This window comes from Nelusetta ayraudi, unplaced genomic scaffold (genome assembly GCF_046127955.1).
Source record: "Nelusetta ayraudi isolate G7.1 ecotype Tasmania unplaced genomic scaffold, CSIRO-AGI_Nayr_v1 ptg000057l, whole genome shotgun sequence".
In the NCBI taxonomy this organism is placed as follows: Eukaryota; Metazoa; Chordata; class Actinopteri; order Tetraodontiformes; family Monacanthidae; genus Nelusetta; species Nelusetta ayraudi.
In genome coordinates this window covers 1,947,296-1,967,500 of record NW_027466107.1, presented here as the reverse complement: position 1 = coordinate 1,967,500, position 20,205 = coordinate 1,947,296, and the positions used below count along the sequence as shown (strand labels likewise).

At 48.5% G+C, this 20,205-nt stretch overlaps 1 protein-coding gene across 2 annotated transcripts in view; it reads left to right on the top strand.

Moving 5' to 3' along the window:
* Positions 1-19,296, top strand: part of ttyh3a (tweety family member 3a) — a 20,422-nt gene extending 1,126 nt beyond the window's left edge. The window contains exons 3-16 of one of the 2 annotated variants that reach the window (XM_076038724.1): positions 1,878-2,047; positions 3,810-3,921; positions 4,094-4,314; positions 5,442-5,537; positions 6,043-6,115; positions 6,417-6,492; positions 8,664-8,719; positions 9,371-9,463; positions 10,555-10,647; positions 11,730-11,866; positions 13,743-13,916; positions 14,328-14,403; positions 15,373-15,474; positions 17,292-19,296. In XM_076038724.1, coding sequence (XP_075894839.1) covers positions 1,878-2,047; positions 3,810-3,921; positions 4,094-4,314; positions 5,442-5,537; positions 6,043-6,115; positions 6,417-6,492; positions 8,664-8,719; positions 9,371-9,463; positions 10,555-10,647; positions 11,730-11,866; positions 13,743-13,916; positions 14,328-14,403; positions 15,373-15,453 — 1,458 coding nt within the window. In that variant the 3' untranslated portion in view covers positions 15,454-15,474; positions 17,292-19,296. The remainder of the gene's footprint in view (positions 1-1,877; positions 2,048-3,809; positions 3,922-4,093; positions 4,315-5,441; positions 5,538-6,042; positions 6,116-6,416; positions 6,493-8,663; positions 8,720-9,370; positions 9,464-10,554; positions 10,648-11,729; positions 11,867-13,742; positions 13,917-14,327; positions 14,404-15,372; positions 15,475-17,291) is intronic. The other variant, XM_076038725.1, reaches the window with a different exon arrangement.
* The last annotated feature ends 909 nt before the right edge of the window (positions 19,297-20,205 follow it).

Here is a 20,205-nt window from a genome sequence, read left to right as displayed (position 1 = left end):
ACCTGTTTCTTCTCCTTTACCTTTTGATCCGTGTCACCATCTGTGCATGGCTCGCCAGGGTTCAGTGTCTCGACCTTTGACACACAACACAACCAGCTGGCACCATGGACAGATTTGTACACGTGGTGGAATCTAAGGAAATCTCTATATGTAGGTCAGCTAATCTGCCATTCTTGCCAGCAGCAAGCAATTTGCTGCATTTCTGACGTGTTTTATGTTTTGTTTTTGCATCTCGGTTTGTCCAGTTTATGACTTGCGACGTGAGTTAGGTTTCCCCCCTATTAAATGTCGGGGGAAACGTCATGCAACACTCAGGGTTCAAGTTGACTTGTTTGATGTTTGCCCACGTGTCCCAGATCCTTTTAACATTTGCAACAGCTATATTAAAAGAGCAAATTTAGAGAGATTTTTCCTCTTCTTCTCCAAACACAGAACTTCTTTGGTTTCGTTAGTCACAGGGTTCAGGGTAATTTCCAGCCAGCAATTGCCTTACAATGTTGACGCTGGTAGGATTGTGGCTACTCCTTTTGCTGTGGGACAATGTTTCAGACAATGGTGAAGTGAGTCAAGCCTGCAATGTGACAGACAGACAGACAGACAAGACAGACAGACAGACTCGTTGCAGATTTGCACTGTCCTCTGCGGAGCCGCTGTGCTTTCACTTGCAGAGGCGTTCGTGTTGGGGGAGGGAAGAAAAAAAAAAAAGACTAATCTGAGTCACTGACGCATGTACAGGATGCTAAGTTTGTTGGTGGCTGATACTGTGTGGGACAAACAGGGATGTTGTTCAGGCAATATTGGCCTGTTTACTTGAAGTGTCTCTGTAGTCTGCTGGCAGTAAAAGGTTCCCTGTGGTCCCCGCAGCTGTCTGGCTGATGAAGAGTCGTCTTGCAGGCACATGGAAAGACTTGACTTGGCTTGATAATAATTGTAGCAGCTTTATGTGCTTACAATACCGCTGCACAGAGGGTATAAATCATATATTAGAATATTTGGTTAAAAAAATAAATGGATGCTTACTTCATATTTGAGTCAAATGCACCAATAAACAGCTGTTCTGGAGAAAAACACTTATTCCTTTCACACGTTTATCACAATAAGTAAAGAGGGTGTCATTAAGCTCTTTCACCAGGCTGTAATTATTATGGCAGGCTGCTAATTATTGCCAAGGCAGTGCTCTTGCTGGGCCTTCAGGGGGGAAGGGGGGAGTGACCAGATGGCTGACTGCAAGCGTGGGCTGACGTCGCGATGACGCTGCCCTGGATGGCTTCGGGTTCGTCACTTGTACCTTCAGGGCACCTAAAGCCGCTTCTTCTCCCCATTTTTTCTACTCACTTCTGCTCCAGATTCCCGCTGTTGCTTTTCAGATTGCGTCCACTTAATCAAGTTGATAAGCAGCTGCAGCAGGGCGTGTCCCTCGCTCTGCTGCTTTGTTATAAGACCGCCGCAGAAACGCAGCCACCGTGAGGCTTCAGCTGGCAGAAGCGCGGCAGGATGCAACTCTGCCGTCAGTCCTCAGGGGTGGACAGTGAACACAGCCGGCCTTCTGCTCGACCTACATCTACACATATAGGCGCCGCTGCTGTCTGTCAGCCGGGGCGTTGGACGAGAACTGTATCCAAGTGTTAATTGTACAGTTTCTCTGGAAATGAACACGTTGTTTCTGAGACGTTCTCAGTGAAAATTTGAGTGTGCAGCACAAAGATTCTCCAAACAGTTCCTGTGGCATCGTAGCTCATGAAGTCAGCAGAATGACAATTTGTCATCCAGTGCATCTCTTGCACCTTTAGGTTCCATTATCTCCTCTGTTATTGATGGACATTTTGTTGCAGCCATAAACTTTCCATAATGGCAACCTCTCTCTTCCTGTCGGACAGTCCATCCTTTTACTGGGTGGCGTGGCGCTGGCCTGTCTGGCCCTGGACCTGCTCTTCCTGCTCTTCTATTCCATCTTCCTGTGCTGCCGGCGGCGCAAAAGCGAGGAGCAGCCCAACGCCGACTGCTGCTGCACGGCCTGGTGCGTCATCATCGCGACGCTCGTCTGCAGGTGAGCGGGGACACACGGGGTCGGAGGGTCGGCGTGTTATTAATGTTTGCTGCCCGCCGCACTCACACCTACAGAGACAAACACACAGATAAAGGCCGGACGTGGGGAAACCACTGAACAGAGTTAATGTGTTTTGCAGCGAGAGCTGCAGCTGCAGTCAGCTTCTCTGTGCTCTCTTCATGGTCATCGGCAGCAAGATGTATTCTTGTAGGCATGATGTTATGCAATTTAATGAAAACTCATCAGATGTTTTGTGTAGGCTACAACACAACAGACTGCTTAAAAAAAACGTGCATCCCTAAATAATCACAGGCCATATTAACTTAATGTGTATGTCCTTAAAAGGTCTCATTGTGCAGACCTCACTTCATTCTTTAAAAGAAATGAAATAAAATCTGCCTCTCGGAAATGAAGAAAAGCTCATCCTTCCTTCTTTTGTTTACTGCCCTTCATAAAGGGTGTGCCCACACACACACACACACACACACATACATACACGTGTGCCAGGCCTGGCTCCACCCTCTGAGACCGCCTTGTTTTTATCTCCTTCCAACCACGTCAAAGGTCTGAAGCATCGGTTTTAGAGGGCCAAGCATTCTGCTCTCTGGAGTCGCGGTAAATGGTAAATTAAATAGTACCTGTGCAAAGTGGGACCTTGTAGATCTAACTAGTCAGTGTAACAGCTGACTAAAAGTAGCTGGTGTGAGAAATGCACCATCTGAACATGTTTCCATCCCATAATGTTCCACTTAGCTCCGTGTTTTGTTTTTTTGCCTCGCCTGCTGATGGTCTGGTGAGTTGATTCAGAGAAGCACAAAGAGCCCTGGGGGACCTGATGAGTACAAGAACTGCATTACAATCATTCTATCTGTGTCTGTGTCTGTGTGTGTGTGTGTGTGTGTGTGTGTGTGTGTGTGTGTGTGTGTGTGTGTGTGTGTGTGTGTGTGTGTGTGTGTGTGTGTGTGTGTGTGTGCTCATGCAAATGCTTTTAATTCAGACAAACGTGTGTATAGTCACTACTTGTGTGTGGTGATCACACACTCACACTGCATGCTGTTTTTTTCTCACTTCATGTTTTTGTCATCTCTCAATAATCGAGATGACTTTGTCTTTCACTTTTGCCACAGTGAAACTGAGTCTCAGTACGCCGTGTTCCCAAAGGTCGAACTCCACCAGTCTTGCTTATCATCGTCCCAGTAAATCAAAATCCTGCTCGGCAGGAGACTGAAGGGAAAACAAAATTAGCAGAGGAGGCGATGCAGGTTCTTGCCGAGGCGTCGTCTCCACTTTCATCTGATACTCTGAGGAGGGAACACAGTGACTTGTGCGTGCGTACTCTTAAAACGGCGAAACGAAAATAAAAAGTTGCATGCATGGGGAACCGATTCCCGTTCTCCCTCCAGCGACCTGAAGCCCGGCTCTCTCCTGCCTCCTCACTGCGGCCTTTGTCAGCCTGCCGCGGCGCGGGGCTTCGGCGGCATAGCTGCCCCATTCCTCGCCGTTTCCATGGCTCTGTATGGAGTCCTTTTTTTTTTTTTTTCCCTGCCGCGGCTGAAAGGAGCCCGTTGACTGGAGGCCCCGGCCCGCACAGGGTTAACAGCGAGTTCACACGCCTCGCTATCTCCCACCTCCCCAAATCCCCTCGCATTCACTGCCGTCTCTGTCTCCTCTCTCTGTCTTTTTAAACCGATCCCTCCCTCCTTCCCTCCCCTCCCTTCCCTTTTGTGCCCCCCCCTACCCCTCCTCGCTCTCCTCCCCGCAGCGCTGGCATTGCCGTCGGTTTCTATGGGAACGGCGAGACTTGCGACGGAGTGAATCGGCTGACGTATTCCCTGCGCCACGCCAACCGCACCATCACTGGCGTGCAGAAGCTGGTAGGACTAAAAGCGCACAAGCGTAACAACATGTTTAATAATTCACGGCCCCTTCTGCCATGTGCGTCCCGGTGCTTTTCCTCCCCTCTCCTCCCGCTCTACTACAAGAGTCCAGCGTGACCTTATTTGTCCTCCCACGCCCCCCCCCCCCCCCCCCCCCCCCACCCGCCAGGTACACGACAGCACGTACTCACTGAACCAGACGGTGGACGAGAACCTGCAGGCGCTGGAGGTCCAGTACGCCCACCTGGCGGACTACCTGTCCATTGTGCACAAGCTGCAGGGCCAGCTGGAGGAACTGGTCCGCCAGGGGGCCGAGATTCCCTTCTGGGACAACGACAACATTTCCCTGGAAGAGGTGGCCGCCAAGATTGAGCTGTACGACTGGTACAGGTGAGGCTCCTGATGCCGCAGCCAGCCAGCCAGCCAAGAACATCACACAGAATAATATATATGAAAACGCCTGGCAGAGCCCCCCCCCCCCCCCCCCCCCGCCCGCCCGCAGCCTCACAGCAGCGCCGCTTTGAAGCACGGCCGCTCTCCGCGCTTGTTAGGAGTTTTTTTTTTTTTTTTTACATATTCTGAACGCGAGGAGGGGAGGGAGGGGATAAAAAAAAATCTCTCGGGTGAATCTGAAGAAGGGAGCAGACGCACGCAGAGAGCAGAGTGACTCCAACCGGTCAGGCCATGCAGCTGGCTTTCCAGGAATCTCAAGTCTGGTCCAAAGATATTCAAGTGTTTGAAGCCCCGAAATTATTCATGTGCACATGGTTTGTGTCAAATTATGTTTTATTCTCAGAGGTATAAAAAAAAAAAAGAAAGAAAAGAAAACTCATCTGCATATTGCAGCAGTTTGTTTTTTTAAATGTCTGAAACCAAACAAACAGTTTTCTTGTGTCTATTTGACTGAGTTTGTGTCACAAAAACGTTTGAATTCACAATATGGACACAGCCAGTTTACACTGTTCACAAATGGCATATACACATCAGTCACAAGCCATAAACGGGAGAGAGAACTGAATTTTGTTGAATGTATAACATGTACATGGGCATTCATTCTAAGTTGTAACACGACATAAAAAAAACAATGTCAAAGAGAGAGACAGAGTCTCACACGCGGGTTTGGCAAAGTGGCTCGGCTGGTGAACAGAGTGAAGCATTTATCAAACTAAGAGACTAATATTTACCTCCAGAGTTGTGATTTGCTAAAGCAGGTCTTAATGAGAGTCAATATTGGAGTTGGAATCACTTGTTGGCCAGAGGCGCCGTCAATAATCAGTGTTCATAATTCTGCTCGGCAAGAGGAGGAAATAAGCTTCTTTTGGCTTCACCAACTCCTTCTTTCAACATTTTTCTTTTTAATTTCCCCCATGAAACACACACACACACATAAAAGGATTTGTCTCTCTAGTTAAGTGCTCGAATTCTAACTCTAGTTTTTCTATAGACAGAGGTCTATCTTTCCACGCCGTGCAGCTCTGCGCTCGTTTGTTGGCTGACGAGGGTCTATGTCTTTGCAGGTGGCTGAGCTACATAGGCCTGCTTCTGTTCTACGTCCTCATCTGCCTCCTGGTGCTGTTCGGCCTCATTCGCAATTCCAAGGGAACGCTGGTGGGGTGAGTTCCGACAAGACGCCACGCTTGTGGGAGGAAGTTATTTTAGCTCGCAGATGGAAGTGATCCATGCAAAAGCGTAGCACTTTTGTTTTGCTCGCTAATGGTATTATGTAGAGTGGCTGCTATAAGAATAAAGTATCCTTTGTGTGAAACATGACCACAAATTCCATGAAGTCTGCTGAAGGAAATATTCCTGTTGATTCTCTTGCTGCTTTTAATGGCAAAATCCCTCAGAGAGCCTGTATAACCATATTAGGCTGTAGATACTGCGGCCGTTAGACTTGGCTCAGTCTCTCAGCTCTGTGCTGTGAGTGCAGGTCAGTGCCCCTAAAGTGACACACACAACTAAAGGGACAACTTAATGAGCTTTAAACACAGCAGCATCTCTGGATCCAACCATCAGCATTGTTGCGCTGCATGTCGACGGTGTCTCTGCTGCTGCGGATTAGAGTCATTTGAACTCTTCACCTCCCTCTCCCTCCCCTCCTCTCCCTCCTCTCCCCAGGGTGTGCTTGTTTGGCGTGGTGGCTCTGGTAATCAGCTGGCTCACCCTGGGGCTGGAGTTGGCCGTCTCAGCGGTAAGTGTCTCTCTCCATCAGAGCGCCTGCACCGTTGCTGCTGTTGTTCCAAGGTAACGCTGCACAGTTGCAGTTAATTACGGCGACCCACCGCCGCACTTCCCGTATCTCAGACCTGGCTCGTCTTAAAGGGATAGTGCACTTAAAAAAAATCTAATTTCACATGTTTTTTCTTGACTTTGACAGTAGTTTCATTGGCTCCATGTTGCTTTTATATTGTCTTGTTTTTGATATCTTCTTTTTTTTTCTGTTTGTTTTTGCTGTTTCATCTTTTTAAGATGTTTGCTTTTTGTTTTTCTAGACCGCCAGTGACTTCTGCGTTGCTCCTGATGCGTACATCACAGAAGTGGCAAAGAAGTATGGAGTCATCAATCAAGGTAAGAAGTACAATGACGATATACTTGTGTTTTGTTTTTTGTTTTTTTTTTCAATAGGAGGCTCTGAATTTAGTGGGTAATGGTTAATCTCCTTCTCCTGCATGGTCTAAGTGCTCTGAGCATTGAGCCCCCAGTGAGTGCTCAGAAGTGAAGCCTGGCTCTTGAACTATAGAGGGGGGGGAAACAGGTCCTCTTAAATGAACTGCCACATCTGCAGCAGGGTTAGCATGCCGACGGGTTGCCTTTTTAAGCGGCGCACAAGCCTCTTTAGTGCATCTCCATCAGTAATTGCCCAATCTGTCGCTGATGGGAGACATGCAAGAGAGGAGGGGAAACTGTCCCTTTTTTTATGCACACGCACGTTCGGAAGTGCATGAGATAGATAAGAGCAGTGAAGAGGATCAGAAAAAAACACATTTCCTGCCCCTCCTATTTTATTCTTTTTTCATGTTGGGTTGCCAGGAAAAAAAAAAACCCTGCAGGAAACACAAAACAAACATGATTTCCTGCCTGCCTTACGTTTCCTGTCTCAATGTGTTCCATGATGACTTTGACTTGTAAAAGTGGAACCTTAAATTTTAGGGGTTTTCATCCAGCATCAACGCAGTGTTTGCTGTGACTCGAGGCTGATTGGACAGTGGAGCGGGAGAGAATCGGGGTATTCCACATCTGTTTTTCCCCCATAACGCGTGTTTACTGTGAAGACTTTGAAAGAAGCCTTTGTTTTATGATGACGGCAGAATTCATCCGTTCGCCGCCACGTCGCCGACTCGCCGCTCTGAATTTGCTTTGTCCCTGTTGGTGTTCAGTGGAAAATTGCTGAAACTGTTCAGTCTGGTTTTCCCCTCCGTTTCCAGAAAAACACAAAATTTGATAACGTGTGGAACGGAAAAAAATAATTTGATAAACATAAATGAAGGACTAAAATGTCATTACTGGAGGGATTTTTTTTTTCCTTCTTTTTCTTTCTTTGGATTTTTATTGCCGTTGTGTATCTCTTGAGCATGCATCGTTCAAACGGCCTCCGTCATCGCACCTCCCACCTCACGCTGCCTCCTCGCTGCACGATTTTGTCGGACACGTGATGCCGATCCAAACGCAGGGTGAGGCTTGGTTAGCTGGTGAGAATTTTGTCACGTCGCAGCCGGCGTTCCTTCAAAGTTCTCGGTTATTTCCTAGACAGCTTTAGAGCAGGCGGCGGTTTGCGGCGCTGCTCTTTGCGTCGCCCTGTTTCGTTGTTGTCAAGTGACACTGTGAACCAGGCGTGCGAGAAGAGGAAATGAATGTATTTGCACTTCCCCCTGCGTCACCGTGCCTGCCGAAGCTCAGCTGGACTTCTCAAGTTTGCACGACTGAGTGGGAAACAGATCGTGGTCGTCACTCGCACCATGTGCCAGGTCGGCGGTGCTGTTCTCGCAAGCTTGTATTTGTGGAAAATCGCCGGCGCTCCGAAGACGACGACTCCCACACTTCGCTGCTCTGCCGAAGAATCCGTCGCACTTGTTCAAGTCACTCGTTGGCAATCTGCTCGAGTGTTCTGCGGCAACCCCTGCAAGTTCGCTCATGTTGGAATTCAGCTGTGCCGGCGAGAAGTGTTGTAACTTCAGCTTTTCCCCTCAGCCACTTGATGCTGAATCAGGGCGAAAAACAGAACTGGCATGCCGAGCTAATACTCTGAGAGTTCGCCGGGTGCAGACGGGGGGGGGGCAAAGAGGCTTTAGCCGGTGAGGGGAGAAACTAAAAGGGAACTGAAACAAAAATGTTGTTGTTCACAGGAAGAAAATAAAATGATAAAAACACTGTAACGCACTCACGTGGGAAAAACAGAAACCGCGAGCGAGTGAGAGGTGCCACAAATTGACCGGCATTGAATTTTCATCTGCGATAAAACAGCAGCTGCTGCTTGGCAATGGCAGTCTCAATTATTCATTCATCCGACTGGTGGTTTTGTTGTTTAATCAGTCAGAGCATAAATCGACCGTCTGAGTGAGCTGGAGTCACAGTTCTCACACAAAACAAATTACTTGCAGCTCATCACTGGAGGCGGGATGAGACAGTCTGACTCGTCAGTCTGAGTTCGGCTGCCGTTTTTCATTCCAATGTCCCCTCATTCCTCTTTTCTCCTGTCTTGTCTCTGCTTTTTTTTTTTTTTTTTTTTTGTGGTCCCTCAGAAATCCTGCAGTACTACATCAGCTGCAGCTTGGAGAAAATCAACCCCTTCCAGCAGGTACGACGCATATATATCTGCATGTTTATACATTTTTGTATGTTCGAAAATAAAATAATAAAAAAACAGCATTAAGCCTGAAGAGGATTTAAGCGTAATCCCTCACACTTGCCGTCAGCTCGCCGCCGCTGTGATGGCGATCAGATCTCGGCAGCCGCAGATTGTGTTCCTCAAGCATCAGGCAGCGACGACACTGATGCGGAGCGGCTTATCCAGCGCGAGCGCGCTGATAGCAGGGATCCCTGCCCTCGCAATCTGTGTTAGGGCGGCGACACACTGCGAATTTAACAACCTCACAAGTTCACAGCGCCGTGCCGATGGGACGAGAGGTTTGTCTGCTTGCAGGCAGCAGGATTAAAAAAAAAAAAAAAAAAGGACAAACTGATAAAATGCTGCCTGCTACACACAGTGTAGAGAACGTCTTTGGCGACGCCGTGGGACCAAAAACCCGACGCATTGTTAGGTTGAAATGGTCCTCCTGCCTTGGAACCACGTGAATAAATCAGAAAGCCGCTGTTGTTTTCTCATCTGAAAAGGAGCTTATCACATTCACACAGCTACCCGCCCTTTGTAATCTTTGTAATAATTGTGTATTTTCTTTTAAGAATTCTATCACTGTCCTGCTGCTACAGTTGTCACCCTTTATTTCAGAAACTCTCGGGGAGTCACAAGGCCTTAGTGGAGATGCAGGACTACGTGGTGGAGCTGCTGCACTCCGCCGGTGGAGACCCACAGGAGTCCAAGGTAACGTCCACACACACACACACACTCTGACAGATGCGCAACATCACAGGGTCGCTGAGGCCCCTCCCGACACACACACACACACACACACACACACACCATTGTACGGCATTGTGATGACGAAACGGGGACAGACAGCCGACCTGCCGAGCAGCGAAGTGCACCTGTCCACATAAAGATCTGCTGACGGCCCACCTGGGAGCCGCATTATGCCCATTTTAGCCGCATTAGGCCTCTGAGTGGCCAGTTGTCAACACAACACTGTGGCATTGTCCCCGCAACCGGTCCTTCCACTGTGCTGACAAGAGACGCACAAACGAGAGCTGACATCAGGAACAGAGCGAGAGGGGCATATTTCACTTCACATCCCCGCAACAGAGAAATGTGCTGAGCTGGTGGAAATGTTTATATCGGGGGGCAGTTGGATGTTGGATTTTCACCCCCCCACTCCACTCCACTCCACCCCAACTCCACTCCACTTGCTGGAGCCATAGGGGGAACTGGAGGAAGGAGGGAGGCAGGCCATTAAAATGTATCAGGCATTAAAATCTGCTTTTTCAGCAGCAGCAGCAGCAGTGGAGTGCTGTTGTATATTGATGAGACACTTCTGTCAACTGTGGAAGGATCTGATCATTGGGAAATTAATTATTCATTTTTTTCTATTTGCTTTTTGCTTCAGTGTGAAGTTCTGGCAGACCTGGTGATAACCGTGTCAGAAGCCCCGTGTGCAAGATTTTGCATATTTCAAACAACGTTGATGCGAACTCCTCCGTTTTCTGACCTCCCTCTTGATTTCACATCTTGTCTCGTAGCGGCTCCGACGTCAAGAGCAAAGTCACTAAACACTGAGCAGATCCACCTTCTGGCCTGCTGTGGCACAACATGAGCTCACCCTCTCTAGTCACTTGTCCCTCCCTGTTTTAAATAACGTTATTTTGTTTTGAATGACTTTAATCTGTCCAAATCTGCTCTCTCATGTCCTGTTTCACGCCAGCAACCCCCCTTTAAAATGCTGCAGCGTCAGGCGATTCGTTTTGCGGCTGGCAGACTTGACTCACAGTTTTGTATTTTTTTTGTTTTTTTTTATTCAGGGACATTTGGAAGACATCCAGGAAATCCTGAACACCACCGAGATCAGCCTGCATCAGCTGACTGCACTGGTGGACTGTCGCAGCCTGCACATGGTGAGGGAGGGAGGGGGGGAAGGAGTGTGGGATGAGGGGTGAGGGGGGGGGGTCCTTCTCTCGGAACTCGCAGCGATTAGTTGATTGATTAGTTGTGACACTTTAGTGGCGCAGCTCACTAATACGGAGCAAACCCCTCTTTTATGCCGCTGACTACACTTGTCACTATAAATAATGTTTGCCTGCCGTGTACGTGAGTGCTTGTTCTATGGGTGCCAGCGCTGCACCGTTTATGCCTCTCCCTAGAATGACGAGCACTTTCCCCTCTCCTCCTCCCCTCCCAACAGTTCACACGAGCAAACCTGCCACGTTTTTTTTCCCCCTCCTTTCTTTCTTTCTTTCTTTCTTTCCCTTTGTGTTGTTTCCTGAGAGCAGAGCGCAGCCTCCAGAAGATAAACCGCGGCCTCTGCGCTGCTGTATGTACAGAGTGGAGATTCTTAGTCACGATAACTCGGCGGTGCGGCGGCTCCTTCCAGACCTAAAAATGAGCTGCCTTCCTGCTCAGTTGGCCGGCAGTGAGCTCACTGCTCTGACCTACTTTCCTGTGAGACGTTATCGCAGATGCCTTTCAAGGCTGACGCCATATTTATTTGCTTTAAATAAAAAAGAAAAACATCTCCCCCTGCTCTCCTCCCCCACCACCACAGGAAATCCTTTGATCTCACGTCCGTGTTGTTGCACTCCAGATTGGTCTTGGTCTCAAGACCACTGTTTAAGGGTTGTGTCTCGGTCTCGGGCTGGACGGACTCTGGATTTTTGATCCAGACCGGTCAGGACTCGGCCAAGACTGCAATTATAGATAATAACGGAAAAGGAATAGTTGGCAAAGCAGCAAAATGTTAAAGGAAATTATTAAAAGAAACCTTGAGGAAAAGAGATGTTGCTGTTCGATTTAGAAGCAAACTTGAATTGGAAAAAGACACTGAACAAAATATTATTTTCTGTGTTGTTGTTATTTTTCTTTGATATGTAAAGTCTTGGTCTTGTCTCGGTCTCCATACTCTCTAGTCTTGACAATGTCTTGGTCTTGGTTGGTGCGGTCTTGACTCCAACACTCTCCTGTCATTCCCCCCCCCCGGCAGGACTACATCCAGGCTGTGACGGGCGTGTGTTACGACGGACTGGAAGGCCTCATCTACCTGGTCTTCTTCTCCTTCGTCACGGCCCTCATGTTCAGCTCCATCGTGTGCAGCGTGCCACACACATGGCAGCCCAGGAGGTATAAAAAAAAAAAAAAAAACACACATCGCGTTTCATACATTCCTTAAACTCACAAGCAGGAGCTCTTTAAGCTCTTGTTTGTATGCACAACCGTGTTTGCAGTGAGAAACACTTTAAGTAGCGGCGGCAACGGCGGCCCATCAATTAATTATGGCCCTCGTCGCATCCTTTTAGCACCGCTCGTTTCTGACAGGACGTGAGCGCCAAAGCAGACAAAGTCGTTTCATTCACGCAGATATGGAAACGCTCGTGTTTGTTTGCCGCCCCAAAGACGAGGCGGAAGAGAAAACCAGTGTTCGCCGCTGGTGGTGGTGGGGGAGGAGGAGTGAGGGCGTGTCCGTGAGGCTCCATCTGCTCCCTCAAACAAATCGCTTCCCCTCATCATCCCGGCTAATTGCGGCGACTCATCCCAAACCTATCACAACCGCCGCAGGAGCCGCCGTCTTATTTTTTTTCCTCTGCCTGCTAAGCGCTAAAAGGGTGAAATTGTTCTGATTTTCTTTTGTTCTATCAGCGGCAGATAAGGTTCTCAGGGCTGCCCACGAGTGCAGCAGTTTCTCAGGCGCTCAGCCACTAAATAATTAACCGCAGCCCTCGGATCCGTTCGGAGGCCGTGTTTATCATTTCGATCTCAGCCGGCGCTTCCCATTATAAAACACGGGCTTACGCGCCACCAGCCTGCTTATACAAACGCTCCCTGCTAAGCTCCGGTCGCTCTCAACTGTTTCAGTGATGCAAGGAGGCGGATTAAATTTGCACCTGTGGGGGAAAAAAACAATACAAATTGTATTTTAGTAGATGGGAACAGGAACTTGATTTGCCCATCAGGCAAGTTACTGAACCGTTGCCTTTAAATGTAGCTAAAGAGCCCACGCTTTTCCCTTTGTCTGCATTTTATTACGATATTAGACTACATTTTGAAGGGTTTTATTATGATTTGTAATATACTTTAATTTTCTTCAATGTTTTTCAACTGACCTTTCTGTCTACATCCTCCTGACCGCCTTGTTTTTTTTGTCAGCTCTTAAACAATGAGCTATTGAAATCAGGGACTCTGGACCTTTTCTAGAACAGTGTTCTAGACAGCGTCTCTGATTTGCACTCACACGGAGGTTATTTGCAGAGGAATTTGCACTCAATCAAAGTCGGTCATTCAAAACCTGCATGAAACCCCGCTGGATGAACACTAGGGGGCGACAGACTCCAGGACGTGGTTCCGGACGCTCCCTGTCGACAGACTCCGCACTGACTCATTTTTGTTGCGCTGCGTCGCTCGGGAACTCTAAATTGAATCTAAATTTGGGAGGAAATTGTCCCTAGGGTTGTGTGTGTGTGTGTGTGTGTGTGTGTGTGTGTGTGTGTGTGTGTGTGTGTGTGTGTGTGTGTGTGTGTGTGTGTGTGTGTGTGTGTGTGTGTGTGTGAATGGTTGTTTGTCATTCGATGTGGCCCTGCGATGAACTGGCGGCTCTTCCAGGGTGTCACCCTGCCTTCGCCCTAAGACAACTGTATGGCCAAATGTACAAATGGATGGATGGATGTGCAGCTCTGTCGTCCAGCGACAACTAATCAGCAGAGTCTGCCTCGCTACGCCTCTAATGTGTTATTGTGAATCGCTGTTTTAGACTATGCGGCCCATCAGTAATAATAATAATAATAATAAAACAATATATCAACCAATCTATAAAAAAAATAATAATCATTGCACAACAGAGAGTTATGATTCATCCCCTGGCAGCGATGAAAACGCACCGGCAGATATTCAAAAAGCGCACCTACGCCACGCATATGGCTCCTCTTTCTGCGGCTATGATGGAGGAGGGGCTCCCCCTGGCGGCGCTGCTTTGTTACAGCGTCGCCTTTGTTGACGTTCGCAGGTGCGAGGATGACAGCGAGGACGAGTCGCTGAGCCACGGAGGGCGGCAGAACCACGACAACCTGTACCGCGTGCACATGCCCAGCCTGTACAGCTGCGGCAGCAGCTATGGCAGCGAGGCGTCCATCCCGGCCGCCGCCCACACCGTCAGCAACGCACCTGTCACCGAGTACATGTGAGTCCCGCCAGTTGTGTGCGAGTGTGAGAAGCGCAGTTGAGGTTGGTGGTGGTGCTGGATCATTTGTTTTCACAATCCAGCTCGCCGGGGTCCGATGTAACCGGAGCCCTCATGTTAATCAGGGGCCAGTTTTATGTCCCCGTAGAGGACATGAAGCTCCCCCGTACACACACACACACACTCAGTCACGCAGTGGCCAGACAAAAGCAGCTGCTGCTCTCCAGCTGTGAAACTCAAAACTCTCCACATCACACTGGATAAACTGGGGGAGGGGAGGGTGAATCTGGGGTCCTTGAAACCAGGCAGAGCTGAAGAGAAAATAGTTTCCATTAAGTGTCGTGTTTATATATTTGTGTGTGTGTGTGCGTGTGTGCGCGTGTGCGCGTGTGTTTGTTTTTAATCCAACAGGGCCCAGAACGCCAACTTCCAGAACTCTCGCTGTGAAAACACGCCGCTGATCGGCCGTGAGTCTCCTCCCCCCTCGGTAAGCTGCGCCCCGCTTCCATTTCCTGTGTAAACATGAGAATAGTCGGTGGGGGGGTGAGACTGCCCCGGGGTCATGTGACGGCCCGCCCAATAGCCCCCTTCCATCTAAATGTCCCGCCAACTTTGCAGGGTCAGCGAAGATAAACTGGGTGCTGCCCAGTTTTTTTTTTCCTTTTTTGTATTTTAAACCTGAACGGACTTGAAACTGGGCTGGAAGATAAAAACCGGTGACCAATTTTCATTTCGAAACTGCCTCCACTTCCTTTTTTGTTCGCACGCTCAGCTGCAGCTTCCTGTTTTTCGTCCAGTCGCCCTCAGTGCACTTGCAAGTGTACGGACTCGAGAATCAGTCAACCTCTCATATCTCCTCAATGGCAGGAAGTGGATTCTGTTGTGCTGGTGAATTTAATGTCACCCCGCTTTTGTTGTGTCATCGAACTCTTAATTCGTATTTGATTGGAAACTTGCGGTAGAGGTTTGGTGGATGGCAATCACTCAAATTGAATTTTAATTCAAATTGTAATAACATACTAATATCCACATTATATGAGCATGAAAATGAGATTTGACATTGTGTATGGAGGGAAGGCTCTGCTGCCCAGTAAACCCAGTCAGAGCTGCACCTTGCTGCCTCGCCCACTGTACCACTTCAGTGTTTCTCCTTGGTGAGTGAGTGTGAGACGCCCCCCCCCCCCCCCCAGCCCCCCCAATCTAACAGCGCCGCCATCAGGTCGGGGGCGATCTCAGCTCTCACAGAGACTCCTCCCCCACCCCTGACTCAGCCCCCTCCTCTTTGGTCTGCGTGTCCGCCTAGAGCCTCTGGACATGGAGGTGCCGCTTATAGTGCCTTCTTCTGCACTTTCTCCTTTTTCCTCTCGCTCTCTCTCCCTCTTTGTCGATCTCTCTCCCTCTCTCTCCCTCTCTCCCTCTCTCACTGTCTCTCCTTCTCTCTGGCAAATCCACCCAGTTGTATTTGGCTGCCGCCGACGGTAACAGCGGCCACAGCTGGCAGTTAAAGCCGTCGGAGAGCTCGAGGTCGTTTTGGTAGCCGCATCCGCCGCGCTAACAGGTACCAAAAAAAACAAAGCCCCCCCTCCCCCCTAGTGGTCAGCTCCTGCTCCTGCTCCTGCTCCTGCTCTGTGCCCACCTCCCAGCCCTCCTCACCCTGTACTGGAGCTCCACCAGGACTGCCGGGACACTCCCCCTTCCTCCTCCCCCCCTCTGCAGAGTGTCTCACCTGGTGTCTCGCCCTTTGTCTTGTCCCCCTGTGGCCCCAGGGCTGCATGTCACCCCTGCCTCCCCCCTCTCAACCCCACCTCTCTGCACCACAGTATATACTTCTTTTTTTGTTTTTTCCGAAGGGAACGTGTGAAGCTGTAACCCTGAGGCCCTGAGGCTGAACGTCATCAATGACGCCACAGACAAATTCAAAGTAGAACGTCGTTAAAAAGACTGAGTGGACCTGCTTTGTCTGGGTCCTTTGTGTTCTCGCAGGAAAAACTTTTAACACACAGCGGCTTTTACTGTGGCGGTAAATGATTGGCAGTGAAATGCCCAGAGGGGTCGTACCTTTAGTGACAAACATCTGCGGAGAGTCGCATGTGTTTGTATTTTTTTTACCCGAACCTAAAGGTCCAGTATTGGGCGAAAACACACATTCTTGACCATCAGCCCTTTGTGATGTCATAGAGGGCACCGACATGTCTCCCAGGCGAGTGGCAAAACCCCTCCAGCCAGGTGTTGACAAAGCGTCAGTGTTAGCAGGAGGGCCGAAAGCTGCTTCTGCCGGCAGGCTGTAAACAGAGGGCTAAACGAGTGCCGCCGTTTCCTGGACTTCCGTCGAGCTTTTTGGTTTAAGTTTGCCATGCAGCCTCTTTTCGTGCATCTCCTTTTGACCACACGCATGGATGCATCCTGTGTGTTGCACACGGCGTTGCGTATGTTACACAGGAACGTGCGGAAATGCAAGCCAGGCTCACAAGCAGTCCCCTGCCTCCACAGTTCTCTCTCTTTCTCTCCACGTCCCTGCTCTGTGTAGCCGTCCCTGTGATCCTCTGAGTCCTTTTCGATCCCCGTAGATTTTCAAACTTGTGGAGAAGCCCGTTTGAAAAGGTCGTCTGTAGGATTTTCTCACATCCCATTGCAAAAAGCGCACGTTCGGCTGGCGCCGCCGCCGCCGTTTTCGACACTTCAGCGAAGGTCAAACCTCAACGTTTGACGAGACCTTCATGAGAGAATGCTACAGGAAGCCAGATTTCTTCTATCCCCAGGAGGAAATGGGGATAACCACGCCCCCAAACTATTTTGATTGGGCCCTGCAACGTCTCTTCTTCTTTTGGATGTAAAAAAATATTCCGTCTCCTCCTCCATCCAAACATAACGTGCCATTGTCACTTAAAGTGAACTGGTCACGTGACGATGTGTAGTCAGGTGATGCGAAAATTAAAAAAAAAAAAAAAAAAGTGTTTCCACTACACTTTTGCGCTACACCTCCATAGGGATACATCTGAAAAAACCACCTCATGACAGCGTCAAAACCTTCTACGATATGTGAGAGGTTTTTCCAAAGTTTTTCCATTACCGGTTTTTGTTTAGTAAACCAGTGCCTCTAGCGCGGCCAATCAATACGATTACCCTTCAGCCACCAGAGGTGGCGCACTCGAGATAGAAATGAGAGACTTTTCAGCGACCAATCAAATGAGTTCGGGTGAGATTGGGGCGTGGTTAACCCCGTTTCCTCCGAGGGGAAACAAATCTCACCTCCAGGAAGTCGGTGTGTCGTGTCGTCTCCCCCCGTCCCGTCCCCCCCCCCTTTTTTTTTTTTTGCTACGACGTACGCCGGGTTCCCGTGTGCCTACATCACGAGTGCGTGTCCTGTCTCCGCAGTACACGTCCAGCATGCGAGCCAAGTACCTGGCCAACAGCCGACCAGAGCCCAGCAACCCAGCAACCCCGGCGCAGTAGAACCTACACTGGACCCAGCCGGCCTGCAGCGCCGACGGCCGCCCAGTCACTCCTCCGCTCAATCGGTCCGAGCTGCTTCATTCCTCCATCGCACTGGACTTCTAACAAAAGACATGACAAAAAAAAAAAACCAAATGTGCTTTTTCGCTGTTTTAAGAAACGCTTGTCTTTTGTTTGTTTGTTTTTCTTAAGGTTCTTCTCATCGCTGGTGCAAATAGGGGGAAAAAAAAAAAAATCCTCTGCGGTAAAGTCTGGATGGACTTCTGCTCTTTTACATGTTATTGCGTTTTACTTGATCAAGTTTCTCCTTAATGCACGATGAGCGGTGCTGCAATGGCAGCGAGGCTTTTCCTGTATGTGAGGCTCTGGTCGCCGCGGGGCCGTCTTACATGTGAAATGAGAGGAAATCAACACACCTCTTTATCTTATCAACATACACCAGAGCGTCGTAGAGTAGGTTCCTCTAATATTGCAACATCTGGGCCGTTTGTCTGCTGTACATTGCACATACAAATCAGCCTCCACTTCTGTCTTAAATCTGACGTCTGGGACCATTTTGTGAGTGTGTGTGTGTTTGTGTGACGACGCTGAGAAGTTCAGACAAATCTGTTTCCTGTGGCATTTCCCTTTTTTCTTTTTTTTTTCTTTTTTACAATCCAGCGATGAGCCACTATTTCAAAGACCAAGCTGTGACCTGGCGACGCCCTCCCTATGAACAGTGGTGAGGTGCATGATGGGAGTGAATCCAGGCTCAGGAACATTTCTTCTTTTCTTTTTTTACTATCTATATAAACTACTGCGAGGAACTTTCCTTCCTTCTTTCTTTCCAGTTTTGTGCAGACTTTGCATGATGTCTGCAGCGTTACTCTCGACCCTCTACCAGTTTTCCTACTCACCCGACCGCTGCCGCTCCTCCCCACACTCCTCCTGCTAGTTTGTAGATCCCCCCCGACTTGACGAGTCATCATACGTGCACTCAATCACATTTTCACCTTGAGCAAACTCGCTTGCGTCAGCTCAGAATCCGTGCGGTGATCCTGATGCAAGTTTTCCGTGCGGTTTAGGGGGAGGGGGCGGGGCTTAGTGCATGGGCAGCGCAGTGTCTCACAAATGTGTTTTAGCATTTAGAAGGATAAAGTGGGGGAGTGGGTGTTGTACAGGGCTCAGGACCACCAGGCGTGTAAAGGCGTTTTTCTTAAGTTTTTAAATACCACTGCGGCGACTTTAAATGCGCTTTTTTTTAAATTTCATTATTTCTTAATTTTTATTCAGTTTTTCTTCCCGAGACTGTGCCAACGACTCAAGCACAACTGTTTTTACGATCTGAATGTTTGTGGGTTTTTATTATTTTTTCATTTGTTTACTTGAGGCCAGTTTGATTGTCAACAGCTCCTGCTCGCCTGTTCATTCAAAATGAGAAAATGAAAACTGTTGACACTCCCTAAAACATTATTACACTGAAGCAGTCTCTGTATTTTTGGTTTGTTTTGTTTCTGTTTTGGGGGGGGGGGATACAAGTCTTATTTCTCATTGCTGTTTGTAACATCAAACAATTGTACAGATCATAAACATTTTAGGACATGAGAACAACTGCTTGACTCTTACTGACTTTTGAGAAACATTTATTTGGTTTGTTCATAGATTGTTTTGTTTTTTTCTTTTACTTTCTGCCTAGGATCTCTAGCAAGCAGTACATGTTGCTTCGTTAATGTCAATACAGTAAATAGATTCTAAAAAATTTCATCTGAGATTCTGAAAAACAAAACAAGACAAAAAAAATCAGTGTAGATGTATTTTCTTTTTATTTTGTACATTTTTTTTGCAATCTCTAAAACGTGTACATGTTTAAAAAAAAAACAACAAACAAACCTGTGGTTCTGTTGAGCTTGAATGCTGTGTTTTTGAAATTAAACAAACCTCAACCAAAGTGGCTCCTGTGGATTTTGTTTCACATTTTCCTTCCATCCTGACCAAGAACTGACACTAGGTAGCAGCAGAACCCCTCAAACGACAACAGCAGCAGCATCTCAACAGTTGAACTCATAATTCCCCATTAATCACATAGCTGCCCCCACCCCCCACCCCCCACCACCAAACCGAATCTGGACCGTTGTCCATCTTCAAATGACAATCGGCTCCCTTCTTGGCGCAGCCGTCCTGCACTGGTATTTCCTGCAGACTCTGCTGTTGATGTTTGTTCCCTTTGTGGCGGTCGGTCGTGCCAGACCCCCCAGGCCTGCGTGCTGATGACCGAGTCAACCGCAGAGAAAGAGAGGAGGCGCTTTTTGTGTGTGTGTGACCCCTCGGAGCCGACAGCAGGCGAGAGGTCAGTGTCGGCGCTGGGCCACCAGTCTGGTTGCAGTCAACTTCCTGCTCAGCGCCAGCCAGCTGCTGTCGCTTCTCACCGAGAGGAAGTCTGGAGAGACAGACAGCGAGAGGTGGGGGCGGGGGGGACTCGCCATCTAGAAACGTATGAAGCGTTCAAGGCACTAATCGTCGTTTAGGATGTTTTTTGTTTTTTTCATTGAGTCCTATTAAGCGTCACTGCGTTTCAATATTTTATTTTTGTTTTTTGTTAAAAGCAACCTTCCAACAAAGATACACTCAGTTTTAGCTTCCTGCTAAAAGGCTAAAACTGTTGTTGGCCACAATCGGAAAAACATGGCGCCTTTGAATCATCTAAGACATATCATTTAGAAATTACAATCATTGAAGTTTTCGTTGATTTACTCCTCCGTTGCAAGCAAACGAACAAACCTTCCGGTGCTGCCCCCTATGCCTGGTAGAGCTGTACATACACCACCACAACACCTATTGCACCCAGGCCATAATATAG